Source organism: Hemiscyllium ocellatum, unplaced genomic scaffold (assembly GCF_020745735.1).
Source record: "Hemiscyllium ocellatum isolate sHemOce1 unplaced genomic scaffold, sHemOce1.pat.X.cur. scaffold_3731_pat_ctg1, whole genome shotgun sequence".
Lineage (NCBI taxonomy): Eukaryota > Metazoa > Chordata > Chondrichthyes > Orectolobiformes > Hemiscylliidae > Hemiscyllium > Hemiscyllium ocellatum.
In genome coordinates, this window is record NW_026868597.1 from 2,813 (window position 1) to 25,999 (window position 23,187).

At 55.4% G+C, this 23,187-nt stretch overlaps 1 protein-coding gene across 1 annotated transcript; it reads left to right on the top strand.

Annotated features, from left to right (window-relative positions):
• Positions 1-3,715: 3,715 nt before the first annotated feature.
• Positions 3,716-15,436, top strand: LOC132813505 (nicastrin-like; the record flags this gene model as incomplete). Its single annotated transcript, XM_060823165.1, has 10 exons — positions 3,716-3,868; positions 4,024-4,128; positions 5,058-5,129; positions 6,997-7,166; positions 9,405-9,507; positions 9,884-9,979; positions 10,564-10,651; positions 12,962-13,119; positions 13,205-13,417; positions 14,448-15,436. Coding segments are annotated over 10 exons (1,281 nt in total), but the record flags the coding sequence as incomplete, so codon positions are not given.
• Between the last annotated feature and the right edge of the window lie 7,751 nt (positions 15,437-23,187).

The window sequence follows — 23,187 nt, forward strand, 5'->3', positions numbered from 1 at the left end:
GACCCCTGTATCTGCTGTCCCCTGTATCTGCTGCCCTTGTCCGATGACCCTGTATCTGCGGCCCTTGTCCGATGACCCCTGTATCTGCTGTCCCCTGTACCTGCTGCCCTTGTCTGATGACCCCTGTATCTGCTGCCCTTGTCTGATGACCCCGTATCTGCTGCCTTGTCTGATGACCCCTGTATCTGCTGCCCTTGTCTGATGACCCCGTATCTGCTGCCTTGTCTGATGACCCCTGTATCTGCTGCCCTTGTCCGATGACCCCTGTATCTGCTGTCCTTGTCCGATGACCCCTGTATCTGCTGTCCTTGTCCGATGACCCTGTATCTGCTGCCCTTGTCCGATGACCTCAAGATAACCAGCACGTAGCTTTCAGCCTTCTATCCCTCCTAATTGAGTCAATGACATTCCCCGACAGTGTGGAAACAGGCCCTTCAGCCCCACAAGTCCACACCGGCCCTCCGAAGAGCAACCCACCCAGACGCATTTCCCTCTGACTAATGCACCTAGCACGACAGGCAATTTAGCATGGCCAATCCACCTTAACCTGCACATCCCTGAGCACTATGGGTAATTTAGCATGGCCAATCCACCCAAACCGACACATCCCTGAACACTATGGGTAATTTAGCATGGCCAATCCACCCTAACCTACACATCCCTGAACACTATGGGTAATTTAGCATGGCCAATCCACCCTAACCTACACACCCCTGAACAGTATGGGTAATTTAGCATGGCCAATCCACCCTAACCTGCACATTACTGGGCATTATGGGTAATTTAGCATGACCAATCCACCCTGACCTACACACCCCTGAGCACTATGGGTAATTTAGCATGGCCAATCCACCCTGACCTACACACCCCTGAGCACTATGGGTAATTTAGCATGGTCAATCCACCCTAACCTACACATCCCTGGGCACTATGGGTAATTTAGCATGGCCAATCCACCCTAACCAGCACATCCCTGGGCACTATGGGGTAATTTAGCACGGCCAATCCACCCTAACCTGCACACCCCTGAGCACTATGGGTAATTTAGCACGGCCAATCCATCCTAACCCGTACATCCCTGGGCACTATGGGTAATTTAGCATGGCCAATCCACCCTAACCTGCACATCCCTGGGCACTATGGGTAATTTAGCATGGCCAATCCACCCTAACCTGCACATCCCTGGGCACTATGGGTAATTTAGCATGGCCAATCCATCCTAACCCGTACATCCCTGAACACTATGGGTACTTTAGCACAGCCAATCCACCCTAACCTGCACATCCCTGAGCACAATGGGTAATTTAGCACGGCCAATCCATCCTAACCCGTACATCCCTGAACACGATTGGTAATTTAGCATGGCCAATCCACCCTAACCTGCACATCCCTGGGCACTATGGTAATTTAGCATGGCCAATCCACCCTAACTTGCACATCCCTGGGCACTATGGGTAATTTAGCATGGCCAATCCATCCTAACCCGTACATCCCTGAACACTATGGGTAATTTAGCACAGCCAATCCACCCTAACCTGCACATCCCTGAGCACTATGGGTAATTTAGCACGGCCAATCCATCCTAACCCGTACATCCCTGAACACGATTGGTAATTTAGCATGGCCAATCCACCCTAACCTGCACATCCCTGGGCACTATGGGTAATTTAGCATGGCCAATCCACCCTAACCTGCACATCCCTGGGCACTATGGGTAATTTAGCATGGCCAATCCACCCTAACTTGCACATCCCTGGGCACTATGGGTAATTTAGCATGGCCAATCCACCCTAACCTGCACATCCCTGGGCACTATGGGTAATTCAGCATGGCCAATCCACCCTAACCTACACATCCCTGAGCACTATGGGTAATTTAGCATGGCCAATCCACCCTAACCTGCACATCCCTGGGCACTATGGGTAATTTAGCATGGCCAATCCACCCTAACCTGCACATCCCTGGGCACTATGGGTAATTTAGCATGGCCAATCCACCCTAACCTGCACATCCCTGGGCACTATGGGTAATTTAGCATGGCCAATCCACCCTAACCTGCACATCCCTGGGCACTATGGGTAATTCAGCATGGCCAATCCACCCTAACATACACATCCCTGAGCACTATGGGTAATTTAGCATGGCCAATCTACCCTCACCTGCACATCTTTGAGTGTGGGAGGTAACAGGAACACCCGGAGGAAACCCTCGCAGACACGAGGAGAATGTGCAAACTGCACACAGAGTCGCCCCGACGGTGGAGTCGAACCCAGGTCCCTGGGGCTGTGAGGCAGCGGTGCTAGCCACTGCGCCACACGTGATTTGAAATCTATTCCCTCTCATTCTTTCTTTCCTCCCCCTCCCTATCTATTCCGCCCAGCCGCGCATGATTTTGAACACGTCTGTCCGATCTCCTTCTTTCTAAAGAGAACGGTCCCAACGTCTTCACTCCCTCCTCCAAGCTGAAGTATCTCATCCCTGGAACCACTGCCACACATCGTTTCTGCACTTTCTACAGCGCATTCACGTTTTCCCGATCATAATAATACACCATCGCTGCAGGCAACCCTCCCAGGTGTGTGACAGCAATTATTTTCAGCCAATTCAATATTACCTCCCGGTTCTTGGACTCCATGCCCTGTGTTAATAAAGCCGCAAACATTTGTATGATTTATTAACTGCAACCCCTCCTCCTCCTGCCACCCCGTTACATATCTGATGTGGGGTGAAGATATCAAAAGGTGTGATAACTGAATTTGCTCGTGACGCAAAGATAGTCATAAAGATGTACAGCACAGAAACACACCCTTCGGTCCAACCCGTCCATGCCGACCAGATATCCGAAACTGACCGCCCCATTTGCCAGCACTTGGCCCAGGTCCCTTAAAAGCCTTTTTATTCATATACCCATCCTGATACACTTAATGGTAAGGTCCTAGGGAGTGTTGCTGAACAAAGAGACCTTGGAGTGCAGGTTCATAGCTCCTTGAAAGTGGAGTCGCAGGTAGATAGGATAGTGAAGGCAGCGTTTGGTATGCTTTCCTTTATTGGTCAGAGTATTGAGTACAGGAGTTGGGAGGTCATGTTGCGGCTGTACAGGACATTGGTTAGGCCGCTGTTGGAATATTGTGTGCAATTCTGGTCTCCTTCCTATCGGAAAGATGTTGTGAAACTTGAAAGGGTTCAGAAAAGATTTACAAGGATGTTGCCAGGGATGGAGGGTCTGAGCTACAGGGAGAGGCTGAACAGGCTGGGGCTGTTTTCCCTGGAGCGTCGGAGGCTGAGGAGTGACCTTATAGAGGTTTATAAAATCATGAGAGACATGGATAGGATAAATAGACAAAGTCTTTTCCCCTGGGGTGGGGGAGTCCAGAACTAGAGGGGCATAGGTTTAGGGTGAGAGGGGAAAGGTATAAAAGAGATCTAAGGGGCGACGTTTTCCCCCAGAGGGTGGTACGTGTATGGAATGAGCTGCCAGAGGATGTGGTGGAGGCTGGTACAATTACAGCATTTAAGAGGCACCTGGATGGGTATATGAATAGGAAGGGTTTGGGGGATATGGGCCGGGTGCTGGCAGGTGGGACTAGATTGGGTTGGGATATCTGGTCTGCATGGACGGGTTGGGCCGAAGGGTCTGTTTCCGTGCTGTACATCTCTACGACCCAAATTCTCATTGACTGTGTCTCTCTCTCTCTCTCTCTCTCTCTCCCCACAGCTTGATGCTCGCTCCTTCTTCTGGGGGGTCGCCCCTGGAGCCGACAGCACCGTCTCTGGTTTTATCGCCCTGCTGTCAGCTGCTGAGGCCCTCAGTCATCTCCCGGACATCGGGACACTGCGGAAAAATATCATGTTCCTCTTCTTCCAAGGGGTAAGGCCGCTCTGGGTAGATACCGGCGCGGAGCTGCGTGTCAGGGTCGCCGGAGCAATGCTCTGGTCAGAGCCTCCCAGCGAGCGGGGAACACACGCCCGGTTTGGGTTTGAGACACAGTAACTCTCCCTCACGCATCTTCTCTCACCTCCCAGGAAACGTTTGACTACATCGGCAGCTCCAAGATGGTTTATGACATGAAAAATGGGAACTTCCCCATCCGACTGGGAAACATCGATGCTTTCCTGGAAATGAACCAGGTTGGTGGAGCGGGGGGACTGGCTACAAACTCAGGGTGGCAAGCACTGAGCTCCAGGAGTGTGTGGGGCAGGGTTTGTGGGATTAGACTGGGTCAGGGAGTTAACGGGACGGGAGTGTGGGATTAGACTGGGTCAGGGAGTTAACGGGACGGGAGTGTGGGATTAGACTGGGTCAGGGAGTTAACGGGACGGGGGAGTGTGGGATTAGACTGGGTCAGGGAGTTAACGGGACGGGAGTGTGGGATTAGACTGGGTCAGGGAGTTAACGGGACGGGGGAGTGTGGGATTAGACTGGGTCAGGGAGTTAACGGGACGGGGGAGTGTGGGATTAGACTGGGTCAGGGAGTTAACGGGACGGGAGTGTGGGATTAGACTGGGTCAGGGAGTTAACGGGACGGGGGAGTGTGGGATTAGACTGGGTCAGGGAGTTAACGGGACGGGGGAGTGTGGGATTAGACTGGGTCAGGGAGTTAACGGGACGGGGGGGGGGGGGGGAGTGTGGGATTAGACTGGGTCAGGGTGTTAACGGGACGGGGGGGGAGTGTGGGATTAGACTGGGTGTGTGGTTCTAGATTAGATTAGACTAGATTAGACTTACAGTGTGGAAACAGGCCCTTCGGCCCAACAAGTCCACACCGACCCGCCGAAGCGCAACCCACCCATTCCCCTACATTTACCCCTTGCCTAACACTACGGGCAATTTAGCATGGCCAATTCACCTGACCCGCACATCTTTGTGACTGTGGGAGGAAACCGGAGCACCCGGAGGAAACCCACGCAGACACGGGGAGAACGTGCAAACTCCACACAGTCAGTCGCCTGAGTCGGGAATTGAACCCGGGTCTACAGGCGCTGTGAGGCAGCAGTGCTAACCACTGTGCCACCGTGCCGCCCGGTTCTGTTGTGATTTGCTGTGATCTGAGTTTCAGGTTGGTCAGGGCTATTCGATTTGGGCTCACACTGACCCGGTGTCTCGACAGAACTCCAGCATTGAAGAAGGGGTATGTCCGTCTCTCACTGGCCCTTCCTCTTGCTCATGCTCTCTCTCTGCTTCGCGCTCCCACTTGCTCTCTCTTGCGCGCACACTGTTTTGCACTCACTCGTACGCTCTCTATTCGTGCTCGCTCTCTCTTTCGCGCTCGCGCTCTCTCTTGCTCTCTGTTTCGCGCTCGTGCTCTCGCACGCTCTGTTTTGCGCTTGCTCTCTCGCACACTGTTTCACACTCGCTCTCTGTTTCATTCTTGCACGCTCTCTGTTTCGCACTCGCTCTCTAGCACACTCTTTTTCTCTCTCGCACGTTCTCTGTTTCACGCTCGCTCTTTCGCACACTCTCTTTTGCGCTCGCTCCCTCACACGCTCTGTTTTGTGCTCGCTTTCTCTCACGCCCTGGGGCTCGCTCTCTTGCACATTCTCTGTTTCTCTCTTGCACGCTGTCTGTTTTGCGCTCGTTCGCTCTCTTGCACGCTTTCTGTTTCGCGCTCGCTCTCTTGCACGCTCTCTGTTTTGCGCTCGCTCTCTGTTTCACACTGACTCTTTGGTACACACTGTTTCACACGCGCGCTCTCGCACTGTTTCACACCCTCTTTTTTGCACTCACACGCTTTCTGTTTTGCACTCGCTGTCTTGCACGCTCTCTGTTTCACACTCACTCTTTCATACGCACTGTTTTGCACTCGCTCTCTCGCACTGTTTCACACCCTCTTTTTTGCACTCCCACACTCTGTTTTGCGCTCACTCTCTTGCACGCTCTCTGTTTCTCTCTTGCGCACTCTCTGTTTTGCACTCGCTCCCTCGCACGCTCTGTTTTGCGCTCGCTCTCTCCGCACGCTCTCTCGCTCACTCTCTCGCACGCTCTGTTTTTTGCACGCTCTCGCACATTCTGTGTTTCGCGCTCGCTGTCTCGTACACTGTTTTGCTCTCGCCCTCCCGCTCTCTGTTTCGCGCTCACTCTCTTTCACGCTCGCTCTCTCGCATGCTCTGTTTCGCGCTCACTCTCTAGCACACTCTGTTTCTCTCTCGCACGCTCGCTGTTTTGCGCTCGCTCTGTAGCACGCTCTCTGTTTCGCGCTCGCTCTTTTGCACGCTCTTTTTTTTGTACTTGCATGCTCTGTTTCACGCTCGCTCTCGCTCTCGCACACTCTGTTTCGTGCTTGCGCTCTCGCATGCTCTCTGTTTTGCACTCGCGCGCTCTATCTCACGCTGGACGTCTCGCGCTCGCTCGCTCTCGCACGCTCTTTTATGCACTCACGCTCTGTTTCTCGCTCACGCTCTCGCACGTCTCTGTTTCTCTCTTGCACGCTCTCTGTTTTGCGCTCGCTCCCTCGCACGCTCTCTCTTTTGTGCTCGCTCTCTCGCACGCTCTCTGTTTCTCTCTCGCACGCTCTCTCTTTTGCGCTCGCTTTCTCGCACGCTCTCTGTTTCTCTCTCGCACGCTCTCTGTTTCTCTCTCGCACGCTCTCTCTTTTGCGCTCGCTTTCTCTCACACTCTGGCGCTTGCTCTCTAGTACACTCTCTGTTTCTCTCTTGCACGCTGTCTGTTTTGTGCTCGCACGCTCTCTGACGCTCTCTCTCGCACACTCTCTCACACGCTTTCTGTTTCGCGCACACTGTTTCGCACTTGCTCTCGCGCGCTCTGTTTTGCACACGCTCTTTGTTTGGCGCTCTCTGTTTCACGTTCATGCTCTCTTGCGTGTGCTCGCTCTCTGACCCCCTCTTTTCTCTCTCTGTGAGTATGCATGTCCGTGTCACTCTCCTCACCCACTGTCTCTGCTGCTCCCTCTCCCTGATCCCCTTCCCTTTCGATCTGGGTCTGATTTCCCCCCCCCCCCCTTCCCCAATGCCTCACCCCTCTCCTTGTGTTCTGGACAGGTCCAGAGTCTGCTCAAGTCGCTCTCTGCTGCCACCTCTGGGACAAACGTCACCGTGCAGGAGCCAGATCGCAGCCAGCCCCTCCCACCTTCCTCCTTCCACAGGTTTCTCCGGGAGCAGTCCATTCCGGGTGTGGTGCTGACTGACCACCAAGCTGCCTTCACCAACAGGTCTGTGCCATCCCCACCCTGGCGCTGTGCCCAGTCCGGCGCTGTGACTGAGGTTCGCCCCTCCCCTCCCCCCCCCAGCATCTCCTGCGTGTCGCGTTCCAGCAGTGAGAGCGATAGAGGGCTTTCTCTGGCCAGGTGCATTCTGGGTGGTAGTGCCACCATTGTAATCAGCAGTCATCCTCAAGGGCACTTGGATGTCCAAGACCTGACGGCCACTGCAGGATGTCTGCGAACACGTTCCATCCACGGAAGTGAAGTGTAATGACTGGAGCACAGCAAGATCCCACTGACTGGAATGTGGTGATAGCTCGGTTTGTTGATGGGGGTTCACAGACATATCTTGGTGCCACACCACCTGTCAGAGCGGAAAACCTGGGAGCAGCTTTTCGAGAGGCTGCGGGAGGGGAATTACTGAGGTTCTGTGTAAGTGGGCAGAGTCCACATGGTTTTGTGAAAGGGAAGCCATGCTCAAAGAGTTAGCTGGAGTTCCAGGAGGCGGTGCCATGCCCAGTGGATCAAAGGGAAGCAGTCAGCTGTCCTGCGGCCAGCCTTTCAGATGGCGCTCGGGTCACGTGTTGGCACCGATGGAAGATTGGCGCGTGTTCAGGAAACAAAGCTGGCACGGTGAATCCTCTTCAGCCAAGGCGCCACGTGCGGTGTGGACAGTTGACACTCAACTCTTTGCCGTTGCGAATTGGGCGCGCGGACTGAAGTTTCGGGAGGCACGGTTTCCCCAACGGCGCCAATACAGACCGGGAAGCGTGCCGCGAGGAGCCTGGCACCAGGTGGAACACGCTGTAAAATGTGACCGAGGTAAAATGTGGGGCAGGCAACAGGAGCGGGAGAGACCGCCGAGCTCTGGCAGGCAGAGGGATCTGGGCGTGGATCACAGAGGTTCGCGAATCAGAAGCAGCAAGCCGTCCGAAAAGCTGACCGGAAGTTCAGAATCGGCATGGCGTAGGATTGCATCCAGTTGGACAGGGGTCTCGGGGAGACCGCGGATGTCAGGGTCCAGACCAGACGGGACCCCCTTAAAATATTTGAAGAAGGAAGCCCAGACGCACGATGCTCATAATCGAAAAGCAAATGAAGCACAAGCAACAGTAACTCAACCCTCTTGGGAAACTTAGCAGAGCGAAGGATACAGATCCTATTACTAATTAACTGTTCCGATACAGGAACAGGTAGAAGCAGAGGACTGCAGATGCTGGGGGGGGGATCAGAGTCGAGTGCTGGAAAAGCACAGCAGGTCAGGCAGCATCCGAGAAGCAGGATGATCGACGTTTCGGTCAAAAGCCCTTCATCAGGAATGAAGGCAGGGGGCCTGTGGGGTGGTGAGAAAGGGGAGGGAGGAGGGACTGGGGAGAAGGTAGCAAAGAGTCCCCTTTTCCAGCACCACTCGAATCTCGACTCTGATTTCCAGCATCTGCAGTCCTCACTTTTGCCCGAAGAAATGCAGAGGGTCCGCTGGCTATTCCAGCACCACACCCCGGACCCCAGTACAGTCACACCCCAGGAACACAGCTCTTAGGCAAAAGCCAAGTTCCGAAGTCAGATCTCCTCACCTGCGGCAGGGAGGGGACCTCCGGCTGCGAGCTCGAACCGAGAGAGGCCAAAGAAAACCCTCAATTGCTTCGAATCTCCGTCAGCTTCTGCCCCGGTGAGATTCCAAACTGCTCAAACGCAGTGAGGTGTGACCAGCAGGATCTACCCGAGAGGTTTCGGGCGAGAATCTCAAACAAGGCGTCGCTCCCTTCAAAAATATGGGGTCGCCCGTTCCAAACGTCGAGGGTGAAGCATTCCCCAATCTTTGGGATTCTCTTCCTGCAAAGCTGGTGGGCAGAAAAGTCATGAACAGTTTGAAGTCAGAGATGAATACGTGGTGTGAAGCAAGGTCAGGCGAAGGAGTCGACCCTCCGACAGTGCGGCCCTCCCTCAGTACTGACCCTCCGACAGTGCGGCCCTCCCTCAGTACTGACCCTCCGACAGTGCGGCCCTCCCTCAGTACTGACCCTCCGACAGTGCGGCCCTCCCTCAGCACTGACCCTCTGACAGTGCGGCCCTCCCTCAGCACTGACCCTCCGACAGTGCGGCGCTCACTGAGGATGGTAGTGATGATTGAAAATTTAGCTGATGGCGCAGATGATGATAATGTGTTGGCCATGTTGCACGTTAGTGTAGTTTGGGATATTCCATTAGGCCGTTGATTTTTTTGACCCTGTCCTCCTGTGTTCTCAGGTATTATCAGAGTGCTTATGATACGGCGAGGAACATAGGACTGGAATATCCAGAAAACATCACAGCTGAGCAAGCTCTGAACTATGTCACAGACACAGCCCGGGTATGTTGACCAGACCCTCACTCTGTCTCAAATCACACACCTGGGGACTCCCGTATAAATATCGACACCCTCCTGGGGACTACCCCCCCCCTGTAAATATCGACACCCTCCCGGGGACCCCCCTGTAAATATCCACACCCTCCCGGGGACCCCCCCCCCCCCACCGTAAATATCGAGACCCTCCCGTTGACCCTCCCCTGTAAATATTGACACCCTCCCGGGGACCCCCCCCCCCTGTAAATATCGACACCCTCCCGGGGACCCCCCCCCCCTGTAAATATCGACACCCTCCCGGGGACCCCCCTCTGTGGAATACAGCCACTGCAGTATGTTGTGTCCAAGCTGATGGTGTGATGAATCCTGTTGCCCTGTGCAGGCTCTGGCGGATGTGGGCACGCTGATGGCGAGGGCTCTGTACCTGGAAGCTGGAGGTGGGGGACAGCTGGAGGACATCGCAGCGGACCCTGTGACGGTGAGACTCGGACCCTGGAAGGGGTGAACCTGCTGGGGTGAAGCAGGCAGCGGTGAGGGGTGATGGGTGTCTGGGATCTCCGCGGTTTCCCATCAATACTCTCGGGGATACGTCGAGCTGCGGATTCCACTTGGCGCTCCTTCGTACAGCTTCCGAAACCCCCTCGATAGTGCCACTTTCAAAGATTGTGTGTGAAAGCTGTCAGTCACTGTGCTGCAGTGAGGCGGGGGTGGATGGGGGATTAGACTGGGTGGGATATTAAAGGGAGTGATGAGAGAGGGGGGAGAGTGGGATTAGACTGGGTGGGATATTAAAGAGAGTGATGAGAGAGGGGGGAGAGTGGGATTAGACTGGGTGGGATATTAAAGGGAGCGGGGAGTGAGGGGGGAGAGTGGGATTAGACTGGGTGGGATATTAAAGGGAGTGGGGAGTGAGGGGGGAGAGTGGGATTAGACTGGGTGGGATATTAAAGGGAGTGGGGGGGAGAGTGGGATTAGACTGGGTGGGATATGAACGGGATGGGGTATAATCCGGGATCGTGCTGCTGAGTGACGTGTGGGAGCTCTCTTCCCTAATGACTGCAGGTTTCCCGGATGTTATACTCGTTCCTGATTCAGCCGAATAATTCCTGGTGCCGAGCCCTCCTGAGTGTGATGGAGAAGAGGACTCTGGGTAAGTGAAAGCCCCCCAGGTAAGGGGTAGGGTCGGGGAGGGGGTTCGGGGGCTGGTGGGCGGGGAGAAGAGAGACGGGGAGGAAAGGGGTGGGGAAGAGAGGGGGAGGAAGGGGGGAAAGAGGGGGGCGAAGAGAGAGAATGGGATGGAGAGATGGAGCTGGGGGACGACAGAGGATTAGAAAGAGAGGAGCTGGGGGTGGGGGGACGGAGAGAGCAAGGGAGAAAAAAAGAGAGAGAGAGAGAGATGGTTAAAGGGAGGATGGAGATAAAGAGAGAAGCAGGGTGTAGGATAAAGAACACATGGAGGGGTTGGTGGTGGTGGGGGGGGGGGGGGGGGGGGGAGTGCGGAGTCAAGGGAGGGGATGGAGAGACAGGATGGGTGAGAGAAGAGGGGGGAGTGGCCGAAGGAAGAGAGAGTGGGCAGGAGGCTAGGGCATGAGAGATAGGTGGGGCAGGAGAGAGAGAGGGAGGGGGTGGAATGAGGGAGTGTGACAGGACAGGGTTGATGGGAAAGAAGGATTGACAGGAGGGGAGGGGACGGGACTCAGGTGATTTGAGAAGCCCAACTGTGCTGTCCAATCAGGGAGGGATGCAGCCCCAGGGTGGGGGGGTGGTGGAAGGTGACTGGAGGACAAAGTGGGTCAGGATAGTTCAAACTCCTCTCTTCCCTGCACCCTCTTCCCCCCCCCCGCCGTCTCTCTCTCTCTCTCTTCCCCCCGCGCTCTCTCTCTCTCTCTCTTCCCCCCGCCCTCTCTCTCTCTCTCTCTCTTCCCCGCGCTCTCTCTCTCTCTCTCTCTTCCCCCCGCCCTCTCTCTCTCTCTCTTTCCCCCCGCCCCCTCTCTCTCTCTCTCCCCCCCCCTCTCTCTTCCCCCCCGCCCCTCTCTCTCTTCCCCCGCCCCCTCTCTCTCTTCCCCCCCCTCTCTCTTTCCTCCCCGCCTCTCTCTCTCTCTCTCTCTCTCTCTCTCTTTCCCCTCGCCTCTCTCTCTCTCTTTCCCCCCCCGCCCCCTCTCTCTCTCTCTTCCCCCCCCCTCTCTCTTGCCCCCGCCCCTCTCTCTCTTGCCCCCGCCCCCTCTCTCTTTCCCCCCCCCTCTCTTCCTCCCCGCCTCTCTCTCTCTCTCTCTCTCTCTCTCTCTCTTTCCCCTCGCCTCTCTCTCTCTCTTTCCCCTCGCCTCTCTCTCTCTCTCTCTCTCCCCCCGTCTCTCTCTCCTCTCTCTCTCTCTCTTTCCCCCTCGCCTTTCTCTCTCTCTCTCTCTCTCTCTCTCTCTCTCTCTCTCTTCCCCCCCGCCTTTCTCTCTCTCTCTCTCTTCCCCCCGCCCTCTCTCTCTCTCTTCCCCCCGCCCTCTCTCTCTCTCTTCCCCCCGCCCCCTCTCTCTCTTGCCCCCGCCCCCTCTCTCTTGCCCCCGCCCCCTCTCTCTTGCCCCCCCCTCTCTCTCTTCCCCCCCCTCTCTTCTCCCCCCCCTCTCTCTCTTCCCCCCCCTTCCCCCCCTCTCTCTTCCCCCCCCCCTCTTCCCCCCCTCTCTCTCTTCCCCCCCCCTCTCTTCTTCCCCCCCTCTCTCTTCCCCCCCCTCTTCCCCCCCCTCTCTCTCTTTTCCCCCCCCCCCCCTCTCTTCCCCCCTCTCTCTCTCTCTCTCTTTCCTCCCCGCCTCTCTCTCTCTTCCCCCCGCCTTTCTCTCTCTCTCTCTCTCTCTCTCTCTCCCTCTCTCTCTCTCTCTCTCTCTTCCCCCGCCCTCTCTCTCTCTCTCTCTCTTCCCCCCCGCCTCTCTCTCTCTCTCTCTCGCCCGCCTCTCTCTCTCTCTCTCTCGCCCGCCTCTCTCTCTCTCTCTCTCTCTCTCTCTTCCCCCCCCCCTCTCTTCCCCCCTCTCTCTCTCTCTCTCTTTCCCCCCCGCCTCTCTCTCTCTTCCCCCCCGCCTTTCTCTCTCTCTCTCTCTCTCTCTCTTCCCCCGCCCTCTCTCTCTCTCTTCCTCCCCCCCCCCGCCTCTCTCTCTCTCTCGCCCCCGCCTCTCTCTCTCTCTCTCTTTCCCCCGCCTCTCTCTCTCTCTCTCTCTCTCTCTCTCTTTCCCCCACCTCTCTCTCTTTCTCTTTCCTCCCCGCCTTTCTCTCTCTCTCTCCCCCCCCTTCCCCCTGCGCTCTCTCTCTCTTTCCTCCCTGCCTCTCTCTCTCTTCCCCCCCGTCTCTCTCTCTCTCTCTCTCTCTCCCCCCCGCCCTCTCTCTCTCTCTCTCTCTCTCTCTCTCTCTCCCACCCCCCCTCCCTCTCTCTCAGAGTGTCCGTTGCTCAGTGCTCTCTCTCTCGGTTTCTCCTTGCCCACAGATGAGGACCCGATGATGTTTTACATCACCGCTGGCTCCCAGCTGAACCTGCCCACCCGGTTCGTCCAACACATCTTGGCTAACCTGAGCGGCCAGGCCACAAACCTGACTGAGGAGGAGTGCCGCAACGTGGACAAACGGCCCCAGCAGGACCGCGATGTGAGTCTCCTCCCTCCTCCCTCCTCCTCCTCCACCCGATCCGCTCGCCCTCTCTCACTCTGTCGCTTTCTTCCCCCCCCGACAGCTCTACGACTTTCTGTGGATCCAGGGCTGGCCGAGGGAGAACGCCACGGAGCCTGAGGCCTACTGCCTACGCAGCCCGGTCTGGCTGGTCCGCGCCATCTCGCCGGCCTTCGAGCTCAAAGACTGGGCCTCTGCTGAGTATTCCACGTGGACGGAGAGCCGCTGGAAAGGGATCAACGCACGGATCTTCCTGGTGGCCAGCAAAAAACTGGAGGTGTGTGCCCCATGGGAATCGGGAAGGCCAGGATGGTGTTGTCAAGCCCTCAGTCAGATAGGGCCCTGTACAGTGCGGCCTGTCGTCAAGGCTTCAGTGACATTGGGCTCTATACAGTGCGGCCTGTCATCAAGGCTTCAGTCACATTGGGCTCTGTACAGTGTGACCTGTTGTCAAGGCCTGAGTGACAATGGGCCCTGGACAGTGCGGCCTGTCGTCAAGGCCTCAGTCAGATAGAGCCCTGTACAGTGCGGCCTGTTGTCAAGGCCTCAGTCAGATAGGGCCCTGTACAGTGCGGCCTGTCGTCAAGGCCTCAGTCAGATAGAGCCCTGTGCAGTGCGGCCTGTCGTCAAGGCCTTGGTCACATTGGGCCCTGTACAGTGCGGCCTGTCGTCAAGGCCTAAGTGACAATGGGCCCTGTACAGTACGGCCTGTCGTCAAGGCCTCAGTCAGATAGAGCCCTGTGCAGTGCGGCCTGTCGTCAAGACCTCAGTCAGATAGGGCCCTGTACAGTGCGGCCTGTCGTCAAGGCCTTGGTCACATTGGGCCCTGTACGGTGCGGCCTGTCGTCAAGGCCTCAGTCAGATAGAGCCCTGTACAGTGCGGCCTGTCGTCAAGACCTCAGTCAGATAGGGCCCTGTACAGTGCGGCCTGTCGTCAAGGCCTTGGTCACATTGGGCCCTGTACGGTGCGGCCTGTCGTCAAGGCCTCAGTCAGATAGAGCCCTGTACAGTGCGGCCTGTCGTCAAGACCTCAGTCAGATAGGGCCCTGTACAGTGCGGCCTGTCGTCAAGGCCTGAGTGACATTGGGCCCTGTACAGTGCGGCCTGTCGTCAAGGCCTTGGTCACATTGGGCCCTGTACGGTGCGGCCTGTCGTCAAGGCCTCAGTCAGATAGAGCCCTGTACAGTGCGTGTCGTCAAGGCCTCAGTCACCTTGGGCCCTGGACAGTGTGGCCTGTTACGAAGGCTTTGCAAACACACAGTGAGACTGTTGGGTTCTATCTCTGTCTCTGTCTCCCCCTCCCTCAGATCATCACACTGCTGACGGGGATCGGGGTCCTGCTGCTGTCGCTCGTTCTCGTCTACTTCATCAACGCCAAAGCCAACGTCCTGTTCACCTGCTCACAGGAGCACAGTGGCGCTACCTACTGATCTGGAGGACTGCCTGGCTGAGGGGAGGCCAGGGGAGAGTGGAGTGTGTGTGTGTGTGTGTGTGTGTGTGTGTGTGTGTGTGTATGAGAGAGAGAGAGATGTGTGTCAACATGAGAGAGAGAGAAAGACCTAAAAAAACTGAAGGCAGTGTCAGAGAGAGAAACTCCAGGGCAAAACAGAGAGATGGGGGGGAGGGGGGGTACGATGGGAGAAAGAGACACTCCAGGTGAAATAGGGGGAGGGAGAGTGACTGTTGGTGTGTGAGAGAGAGAGTGAGAGCATGTGTGTGCGAGAGAGAGAGAGAGTGTCAAGGTGAAATGGAGAGAGAGAGGGGAGTGTGTGTTTGAAGGAGAGAGAGACAGACAGAAAGACTCCCAGTGAAACAGAGATGGAGAGCCTGGGGAGTATAAGAGAGTGCGGGAGAAACTGTGGGGTGTAAAATGAAGAGCTTGAGGAGCATGTGTGTGGGAGAGAGAGGAGGGCAGTGTGGGAGGTGGCTGTGTGTATATCTGATTTTATTTAACTCGGATCGGGTCTGGGGGTGGGGGGTGGGGACCGTGACTGGCTGAGGTATTGCACAGTGCGAGGGCAGCTGTCCTCGGCTATTCAACTCGGTGGAGAAGCGCAGCCTCCCCTCTCTGTGCCCTCTCCCACCTCCTTGGGTGGGAGGGGGGGGTGGGGTCGCGATGAAGTCAGACAGCTTCCCATCCCCCCCACCCCCCTCCGTTTCTGGGGCTGGGCGACTGATGTTCCAACGAGACGCACAGGGTTGGAGCGGGAAACAGAGAGGGGCTGGGGCACCGTGAAACGTTGACGTGTTTCAGGCACTTGGTGACGGAATTAAAGGTGAGGCTGGATCTCCTGCCTGTCAGTGTGTGTTGGTGAATCATTTCTCCCGGCGCAGGGTCCCAGGTACCAAGCCTGTGCGCATGGCCAACGCAGATCGACGTGCCCTCTCAGCCTGGCCCTGAACTGTGGTGTGGTATCACTTCAAGGAAGCTCTTTGTTAACCCCAAGTCTTCCATCGATGCTCTTCAGCACTCCTCTACAGACGGGAGGGAGCACGTTGAGATGGCAAGACTGGGGAGGGGGGGGGCGCGTGGGTTAACCTGGACGTGAAGGCCTGGATTGACCCTGCCTCCCCTCCCTCCCTCCCACAACACACTCAGGCAGCACCTTCCCAGACCCTCACCCCCTCAATTGACCCTGTCCCCCCTCCCCCTCACTCTCAGGCAGCACCTTGCAGACCCTAACCCCTCGAGTGACCCTGCCTCCCCGCCCCAACACACTCAGGCAGCACCTTCCCGCTCCGACCCCCCCCTCGCTGAGAGAGAAAGCTCTCCCTTCTGTCTCTATCCCTCCCTTTCCCGGTCTCCTTCAGTCCGCGTCGCTCTCCTCCCAGCGGGGACGGTCTCTCCCTCTCTCCTCCGCCCAGTTCCCTCACCACGTTGAGCGTCTCGATCCCGTCTCCCCATCAGCCTCCCCTTCTCCCGGGGGGGGGAGAAAAGGCGCCAGCTCCCCCAATCGTTCCGCCACCCCGACGTTCCTCGCCCACCTTTTCCGCAGTCTTCCCGAAGCGCGGAGCTCGGAACCGGACCATCTAGCTGCAGCTCAGGCCCCAGCCGGTCCTTTTGTACAAGTTTGGGTTCCGGTTTCGGGGAATGAGAGTCATGTCTGATCAGCACGCTGGAACAGCAAAGGGGCTGCAAAGGGCCGAGCGGCCGCCTCCTGTTCCTAATCCTTCCTGCCTTCGCGTCACCTTCCAGGTCCAGTTCTCTGTGTTGCGTACTAAGAATAGGGGCGGCTCCAACAACACTCGAGAAGCTCGACACCATCCGGGGACAAAGCAGCCCCCTCGCTGGATTGGCCCCCCACCCACAAACACCCCCTCCCTCCCTCCCTGCCCCCACCGACACTCAGTAGCAGCGGTGTGGACCATCTACAAGGTGCCCTGCAGAAATCCCCCAAAGCCCCTCAGGCAGCACCTTCCAAACCCCACGGCCACTTCCATCCAGAAGGACAAGGGGCAGCAGGTACATGGGAACACCAGCCCCCTGCAAGTTCCCCTCCGAGCCCCTCCCCATCCTGCCTCGGGAATATATCGCCGTTCCCCTCAGTGTGGCTGGGTCCGAATCCTGGAGTCCCCTCCCTCAGGGCATTGTGGGCCTACCCACAGCACGCGACTGCAGCTCACCCCCACCTTCTCAAGGGGGACAACTAGGGAAGGGTAAGGAATGCTGTGCCCAGCCAGTGAGACCCGTGTCTGATGAATAAAATCCGTTGATGAAATATCCCCCAACATCATGAAGGCTGGTTATTGGCACAGTGGTAATGTCCCTCCCTCTGGGCTTGAAAGGCTGCCTCCAACTCCCAACTGCCCTCAGAGGTTTGTCATAATATAGATTCGTCAAGGTATGCAAAGGCCTTTCGGCCCATCGACTCTGCACCCCGGAAAACTATCCCAATTGTCCCATGTCCTTGAGCATTATGATACTTGATGTGCTCATCCAAGGATTTTATTGCAAGGGAAGATTTCCAGCCTCCAGTCCCTTCCCAGGCGAAGCGTTTCCGATCCCCACCAGCCACAGGGTGAAAAGGTTTCTCCTCCCCGCCCCCCCCCCCCCCCCCCCCCAGATCCCTTCAATCTCTTGCCCCCTTTTGCTTGACCCCCTCCTAACCAAAGGGAACAGCAGCTCTCCAGTCACCCTGTCCGTATCCCTCCAAATCTTCAACACTTCAATCCTGCCCGACCCCCCCTTAGTCTTGTCCGCTTTCAAGAAAACAATCCCAGCCTAACTCATCCCTTCTTGAAGTTTAATTCCTCTGTCTGCACAGAGTTTTTTAAAAAAATCCCACAACACTAGGTTATAGTCCAACAAGTTTAATTGGAAGCACACTAGCTTTCGGAGTGACGCTCCTTCATCAGGTGATTGAGCGTCACTCCGAAAGCTCGTGTGTTTCCAATTAAACCTGTTGGACTATAACCCGGTGTTGTGGGATTTTTAACTTTGTCCAGCCCAGCCCAACCCCGGCGTCTCCAAATCTGTCTGAACAGTTTGCCTGAAGTAACTCTGCTGACTAAGATACTCCAACAGCACGTTTAGGATGAATTAAATCGCTAAAACTCCATCGAATAATTAAAGACTTTCAAATGTGCTGCACGAGGAAAGATGTTGTGAAAGGGTTCAGAAAAGATTTACAAGGATGTTGCCAGGGTTGGAGGAACTGAGCTACAGGGAGAGGCTGAACAGGCTGGGGCTGTTTTCCCTGGAGCGTCGGAGGCTGAGGGGTGACCTTATAGAGGTTCACAAAACCATGAGGGACATGGATAGGGTAAATAGACAAAGTTTTTTCCCTGGGGTGGGGGGAGTCCAGAACTAGAGGGGCATAGGTTTAGGGTGAGAGGGGATAAATATAAAAGGCCTAAGGGGCAACTTTTTCCCCCAGAGGGTGGTACGTGTATGGAATGAGCTGCCAGAGGAAGTGGTGGAGGCTGGTACAATTACAGTATTTAAGAGGCATCTGGATGGGTATATGAATAGGAAGGGTTGGGGGGATATGGGCCGTGTGCTGGCAGGTGGGACTAGATTGGGTTGGGATATCTGGGTCAGCATGGACGGGTTGGGCCGAAGGGTCTGTTTCCGTGCTGTACATCTCTACGACCTGAATGGTATTACCCAGCTTAGTTGACCTTCTGCGATTTGAGTTCTTGTCGTTACACACTTGGTGAAACTGGAAGCAAGGTGTATTCATGGGTCTCCTCCCCCACCCCCACCCCCGTCGCCTTGCAGACAGAAGGGACCAAGTACACACACTCTGCACAAAAATTCCTGCAGACGCTCGGATCTGTGCTGAAAACGATAAATCCTGGAGATTGCAGCGTTCGAGGAGAGAGAGCAAGCTAACTTTTCGAGTCCAGATAGCTCCTCTTCAGAGCTGACCTGAAGTGTCGGGGGTGGGGTGGGGGAACAGCATTTATACTGTTGGGGTGGGTGGGTGGGTGGAGAGGTGAGGGAAGGGCGGAGTGCTGGGAGAGGAAGGACGTTGACGGTTCAGGTTGAGTGATGGGAATGCCGCAGCGGCAGAGCGATGGTGGGTCTCCCTGTCAGACTGGGGAAGGACGGGCAGTTCCCACTGAAGGGGAGAGAGGACGCAGAATGGAACAAGGCGAGGGAATGGGAGTGGGCTCGCAGTGTGGACCCTGTTGGGGTGTTCAGCCCAGAAGGGCGTCCAGTCTGAAGCTGAGGGGTTGTCCCTCCTGTTTGCGCTGGGTTTCACCGGAACACTCCCAGGACAGACAGGTCCCCCTTGTTTTGACTCCCCACACTGGGAGGCAGCCCATTCGCTGGTTGCTTTCTCGGGTCTCTGCCCCGATCAGCGGGAGTGAGCCAGCCTGGTCCGTACAAACGTTGGGAAGTGTGGGCACTGGAAAAGCGCAGCCTCAGTCAGGCAGCATCCGAGAAGCAGGAGAGGCGAGGTTTCAGGCCTTCGTCAGGAATGTAGGGGCCGGGGAAGGAAAAAGGGGACTGCGAGATAATTAGGATGGTGGAGGTGGGGCTGGGGGAGCTGGGAAGGTGATAGGTCGATGCAGGTGGTGGGGGTGTAGGTGATGGATGGAGCAGATAGGTGGGAAGGGAGATGGACAGGTCAGAAGGGAGGGTTGGGTCTGGGGTAAAGTGGAGGGGAAATGAGGAAACTGTTGAAGCCCAAATTGATGCCGTGTGGTTGGAGGGTCCCGAGGCGGAAGACGAGGTGTTCTTCCTCCAGGCGTCGGGTGGTGAGGGTTTGGCGCTGGGGGAGGCCCAGGACTCGCATGTCCTTGGGGGGAGGGGGAGTTGAAGTGTTCGGCTGGTGGGGGTAGTTGGGGCGTGTGTCCCGAAGATGTTCCCTGAAACGTTCCGCACGTTGGTGTCCTGTCTCCCCTTTACAGTCTGTTAACCACTCCGTATTCCACGAGGAACCACGTAGAACCGTAGGAATGACACAGAACAGCAGGGGGTCATTCAGTCTGTCTTCTACATGCCCAGCCCAGCGACACTGTCATTGGTCAGTGTCATGAGAGGTCAGGTTGCGGCAGTACGGGACATTGGTTAGGCCACTGTTGGAATACTGTCCGCAATTCCGGTCTCCCTCCTATCGGAAAGATGTTGTGAAACTTGAAAGGGTTCAGAAAAGATTTACAAGGATGTTGCCAGGGTTGGAGGGTCTGAGCTACAGGGAGAGGCTGACCAGGCTGGGGCTGTTTTCCCTGGAGCGTCGGAGGCTGAGGGGTGACCTTATAGAGGTTTATAAAATCATGAGGGACATGGATAGGATAAATAGACAAAGTCTTTTCCCTGGGGTCGGGGGAGTCCAGAACTAGAGGGGCATAGGTTGAGGGAGGGAGGGAAAAGAGACCTAAGGGTCAATTTTTCCCCCAGAGGGTGGTACGTGTATGGAATGAGCTGCCAGAGGAAGTGGTGGAGGCTGGTACAATTACAGCATGTAAGAGGCAGCTGGATGGGTATATGGATAGGAAGGGTTTGGGGGATATGGGCCGGGTGCTGGCAGGTGGGACTAGATTGGGTTGGGATATCTGGTCAGCATGGACAGGTTGGGCCGAAGGGTCTGTTTCTGTGCTGTACATCTCAATGACTCTATGTTTCACACACCCCCCCCCACCCCCTTAGCCTTCCCTGTCCCCTCTCCAATCTGTCCTGGTACTGACAGCACACCAGCCCTGGCCTCATTCCAGTGTGTTGTCTGTCTGTTGCTCTCGCTCTCGCTCTCGCTCTTGCTCTCAATCTCAATCAATCTCTTCCATTCTCTCTCCTTTTCCCCCTCCCATTCTCTCTCTCTCTCGCTCTCTCTCTCTCGCTCTCTCGTCCCTCTTCCTCTCTCGTGCTCTCTCTCCTGGAGCCGGACACGATGGCCGGATTAAGTCCTGCTGTTGTATGCTGTACCTGTGTTAATGAAGGAGCGCACGCCGTCCGTCTCCTTTCCAAGGATCGAGGGGGATCGAGAGTGCCAGGGAGAAAGCTGAGAAACCTACCAGCCAGGATTGAAGGGCGGACCAGTCTCGATGGGCTGGATGGCCTGATTTGTGCTCCTCTGCCTGATGGTTGTGTAACTGAAAATGTGTTGCTGGTTAAAGCGCAGCAGGTCAGGCAGCATCCAAGGAACAGGAAATTCGACGTTTCGGGCATAAGCCCTTATTCCTCTTTTTACTGATGGTTGTGTAGCCCTGTCGGCCTATACCTTTAGGGGCCTGTGCCATTGGGTGCTGTTGGGGTGGAGTGGGCATGTGATTCCCTTTGATACCCAGGATTGTGCATCCAGCAGCAAAGAGTTTAATGACCTTTCACCAGTGGGCAGAAACCCTCTGAAAATCCAGAGACACTGACCAAAGGAGAAACTTACTTGTCTGTACTTTTTTTCTTATCTTGACCGATTAATCATATTACTCACGAATGACACGCACTTCCAATTAAGCCAATCGGATGGCTGCACAACCAGAGTCAGACCTCTGGTCAACTCCCCATCCCGTCCACAGGTCTTCTGATGTCCCCCAGACCCTTGCTGCCATTTTAAAAGGTTACATTAGATTCACTACAGTGTGGAAACAGGCCCTTCGGCCCAACAAGTCAATGCCGACCCGCCGGAGAGTAATCTACCCAGACCCATTTCCCTCTGACTAATGCACCCAAACACTATGGGTAATTTAGCATGGCCAATCCACGCTAACCTGTGCATCCCTGGGCACTATGAGTAATTTAGCATTGCCATTCCACCCTAACCTGCACATCCCTGAGCACTATGGGTAACTTAGCATAGCCAATCCACGCTAACCTGTGCATCCCTGGGCACTATGAGTAATTTAGCATGGCCAATCCACGCTAACCTACACATCCCTGAGCACTATGGGTAATTTAGCATGGCCAATCTACCCTAACCTGCACATCCCTGAGCACTATGGGGTAATTTAACATGGCCAATCCACCCTAACCTACACATCCCTGAGCACTATGGGTAATTTAGCATGGCCAATCCACCCTAACCTGCACATCCCTGAGCACTATGGGTAATTTAACATGGCCAATCCACCCTAACCTGCACATCCCTGAGCACTATGGGTAATTTAGCATGGCCAACCCACCCAAACCTACACATCCCTGAGCACTATGGGTAATTGAGCATAGCCAATCCACCCTAACCTGTGCATCCCTGGGCACTATGGGTAACTTAGCATTGCCAATCCACCCTAACTTACACATCCCTGAACACTATGGGGTAATTTAGCATGGCCAATCCACGCTAACCTACACATCCCTGAGCACTATGGGTAATTTAGCATGACCAATTCACCCTAACCTGCACATCTCTGGGCACTACGGGCAATTTAGCATGGCCAATCCACCCTAACCTACACATCCCTGGGCACTATGGGTAACTTAGCATGGCCAATCCACCCTAACCTACACATCCCTGAGCACTATGGGTATTTAGCACGGCCAATCTACCCTCCCACACATCCCAGAACACTATGGGTAATTTAGCATGACCAATTCACCCTAACCTGTGCATCCCTGGGCACTATGGGTAATTTAGCATAGCCAATCCACGCTAACCTACACATCCCTGAGCACTATGGGTAATTTAGCATGGCCAATCCACCCTAACCTACACATCCCTGAGCACTATGGGTAATTTAGCATGGCCAATCCACGCTAACCTACACATCCCTGAGCACTATGGGTAATTTAAAATGGCCAATCCACCCTAACCTACACATCCCTGAACACTATGGGTAATTTAACATGGCCAATCCACCCTAACCTGCACATGTTTGGACTGTGGGAGGAAACCGGAGCACCCGGAGGAAACCCACACAGACGTGGAGAGAATGTGCAAACTCCACACGGACAGTCACTCTGAGGCTGGGATTGAACCCGGGTCCCTGGCGTCGTGAGGCAGCAGCGCTAACCACTGAGCCACAATGCCACCCGTTATTTTATTTTGTTTTCCTTCCAAAGAGAGGGTGTGAGGGAGAGAGAGATGCCGAACTGGCTTTATCTCAGTTTAAGGCTGAGATAGGTGTTCAATCAGTCGGGAAATCAAGGACTACAGGAAAAGGGGCAGGATAGTGGATGTGAGGAACGTTGGATCAGCCAGGATCCTATTGAATGGCTTGCTCCTGTTCCCAGAGTTGAGGGGGTTGGCTTATGAGGAGGGACTATGTAGAATTGGATTATATTCATTGGAATTCAGAAGAATGAGGAGGTAATCTTACAGAAGCATATCAACGTATGAAGGGAATTGATCAAGTAGAAACAGATAGGATGTTTCCACTGGTAGGTGAGACGAGGTGAAAGTGAGGAGTGCTGGATGCTGGAAACCAGAGTTTAGATCAGAGCGGTGATGACCAGTGACATCACATCTGGAACACTCGCTTCACAGCTGTCTTTTAAATAAAACAAAGTTAGGTTTGGAGCTGAAAATGTATTGCTGGAAAAGCACAGCAGGTCAGGCAGCATCCAAGGATCAGGAGAGTCGATGTTTCGGGCATGCGCCCTTCTTCAGGATTCCTGAAGAAGGGCTCATACTCGAAACGTCGACTCTCCTGCTCCTTGGGTGCTGC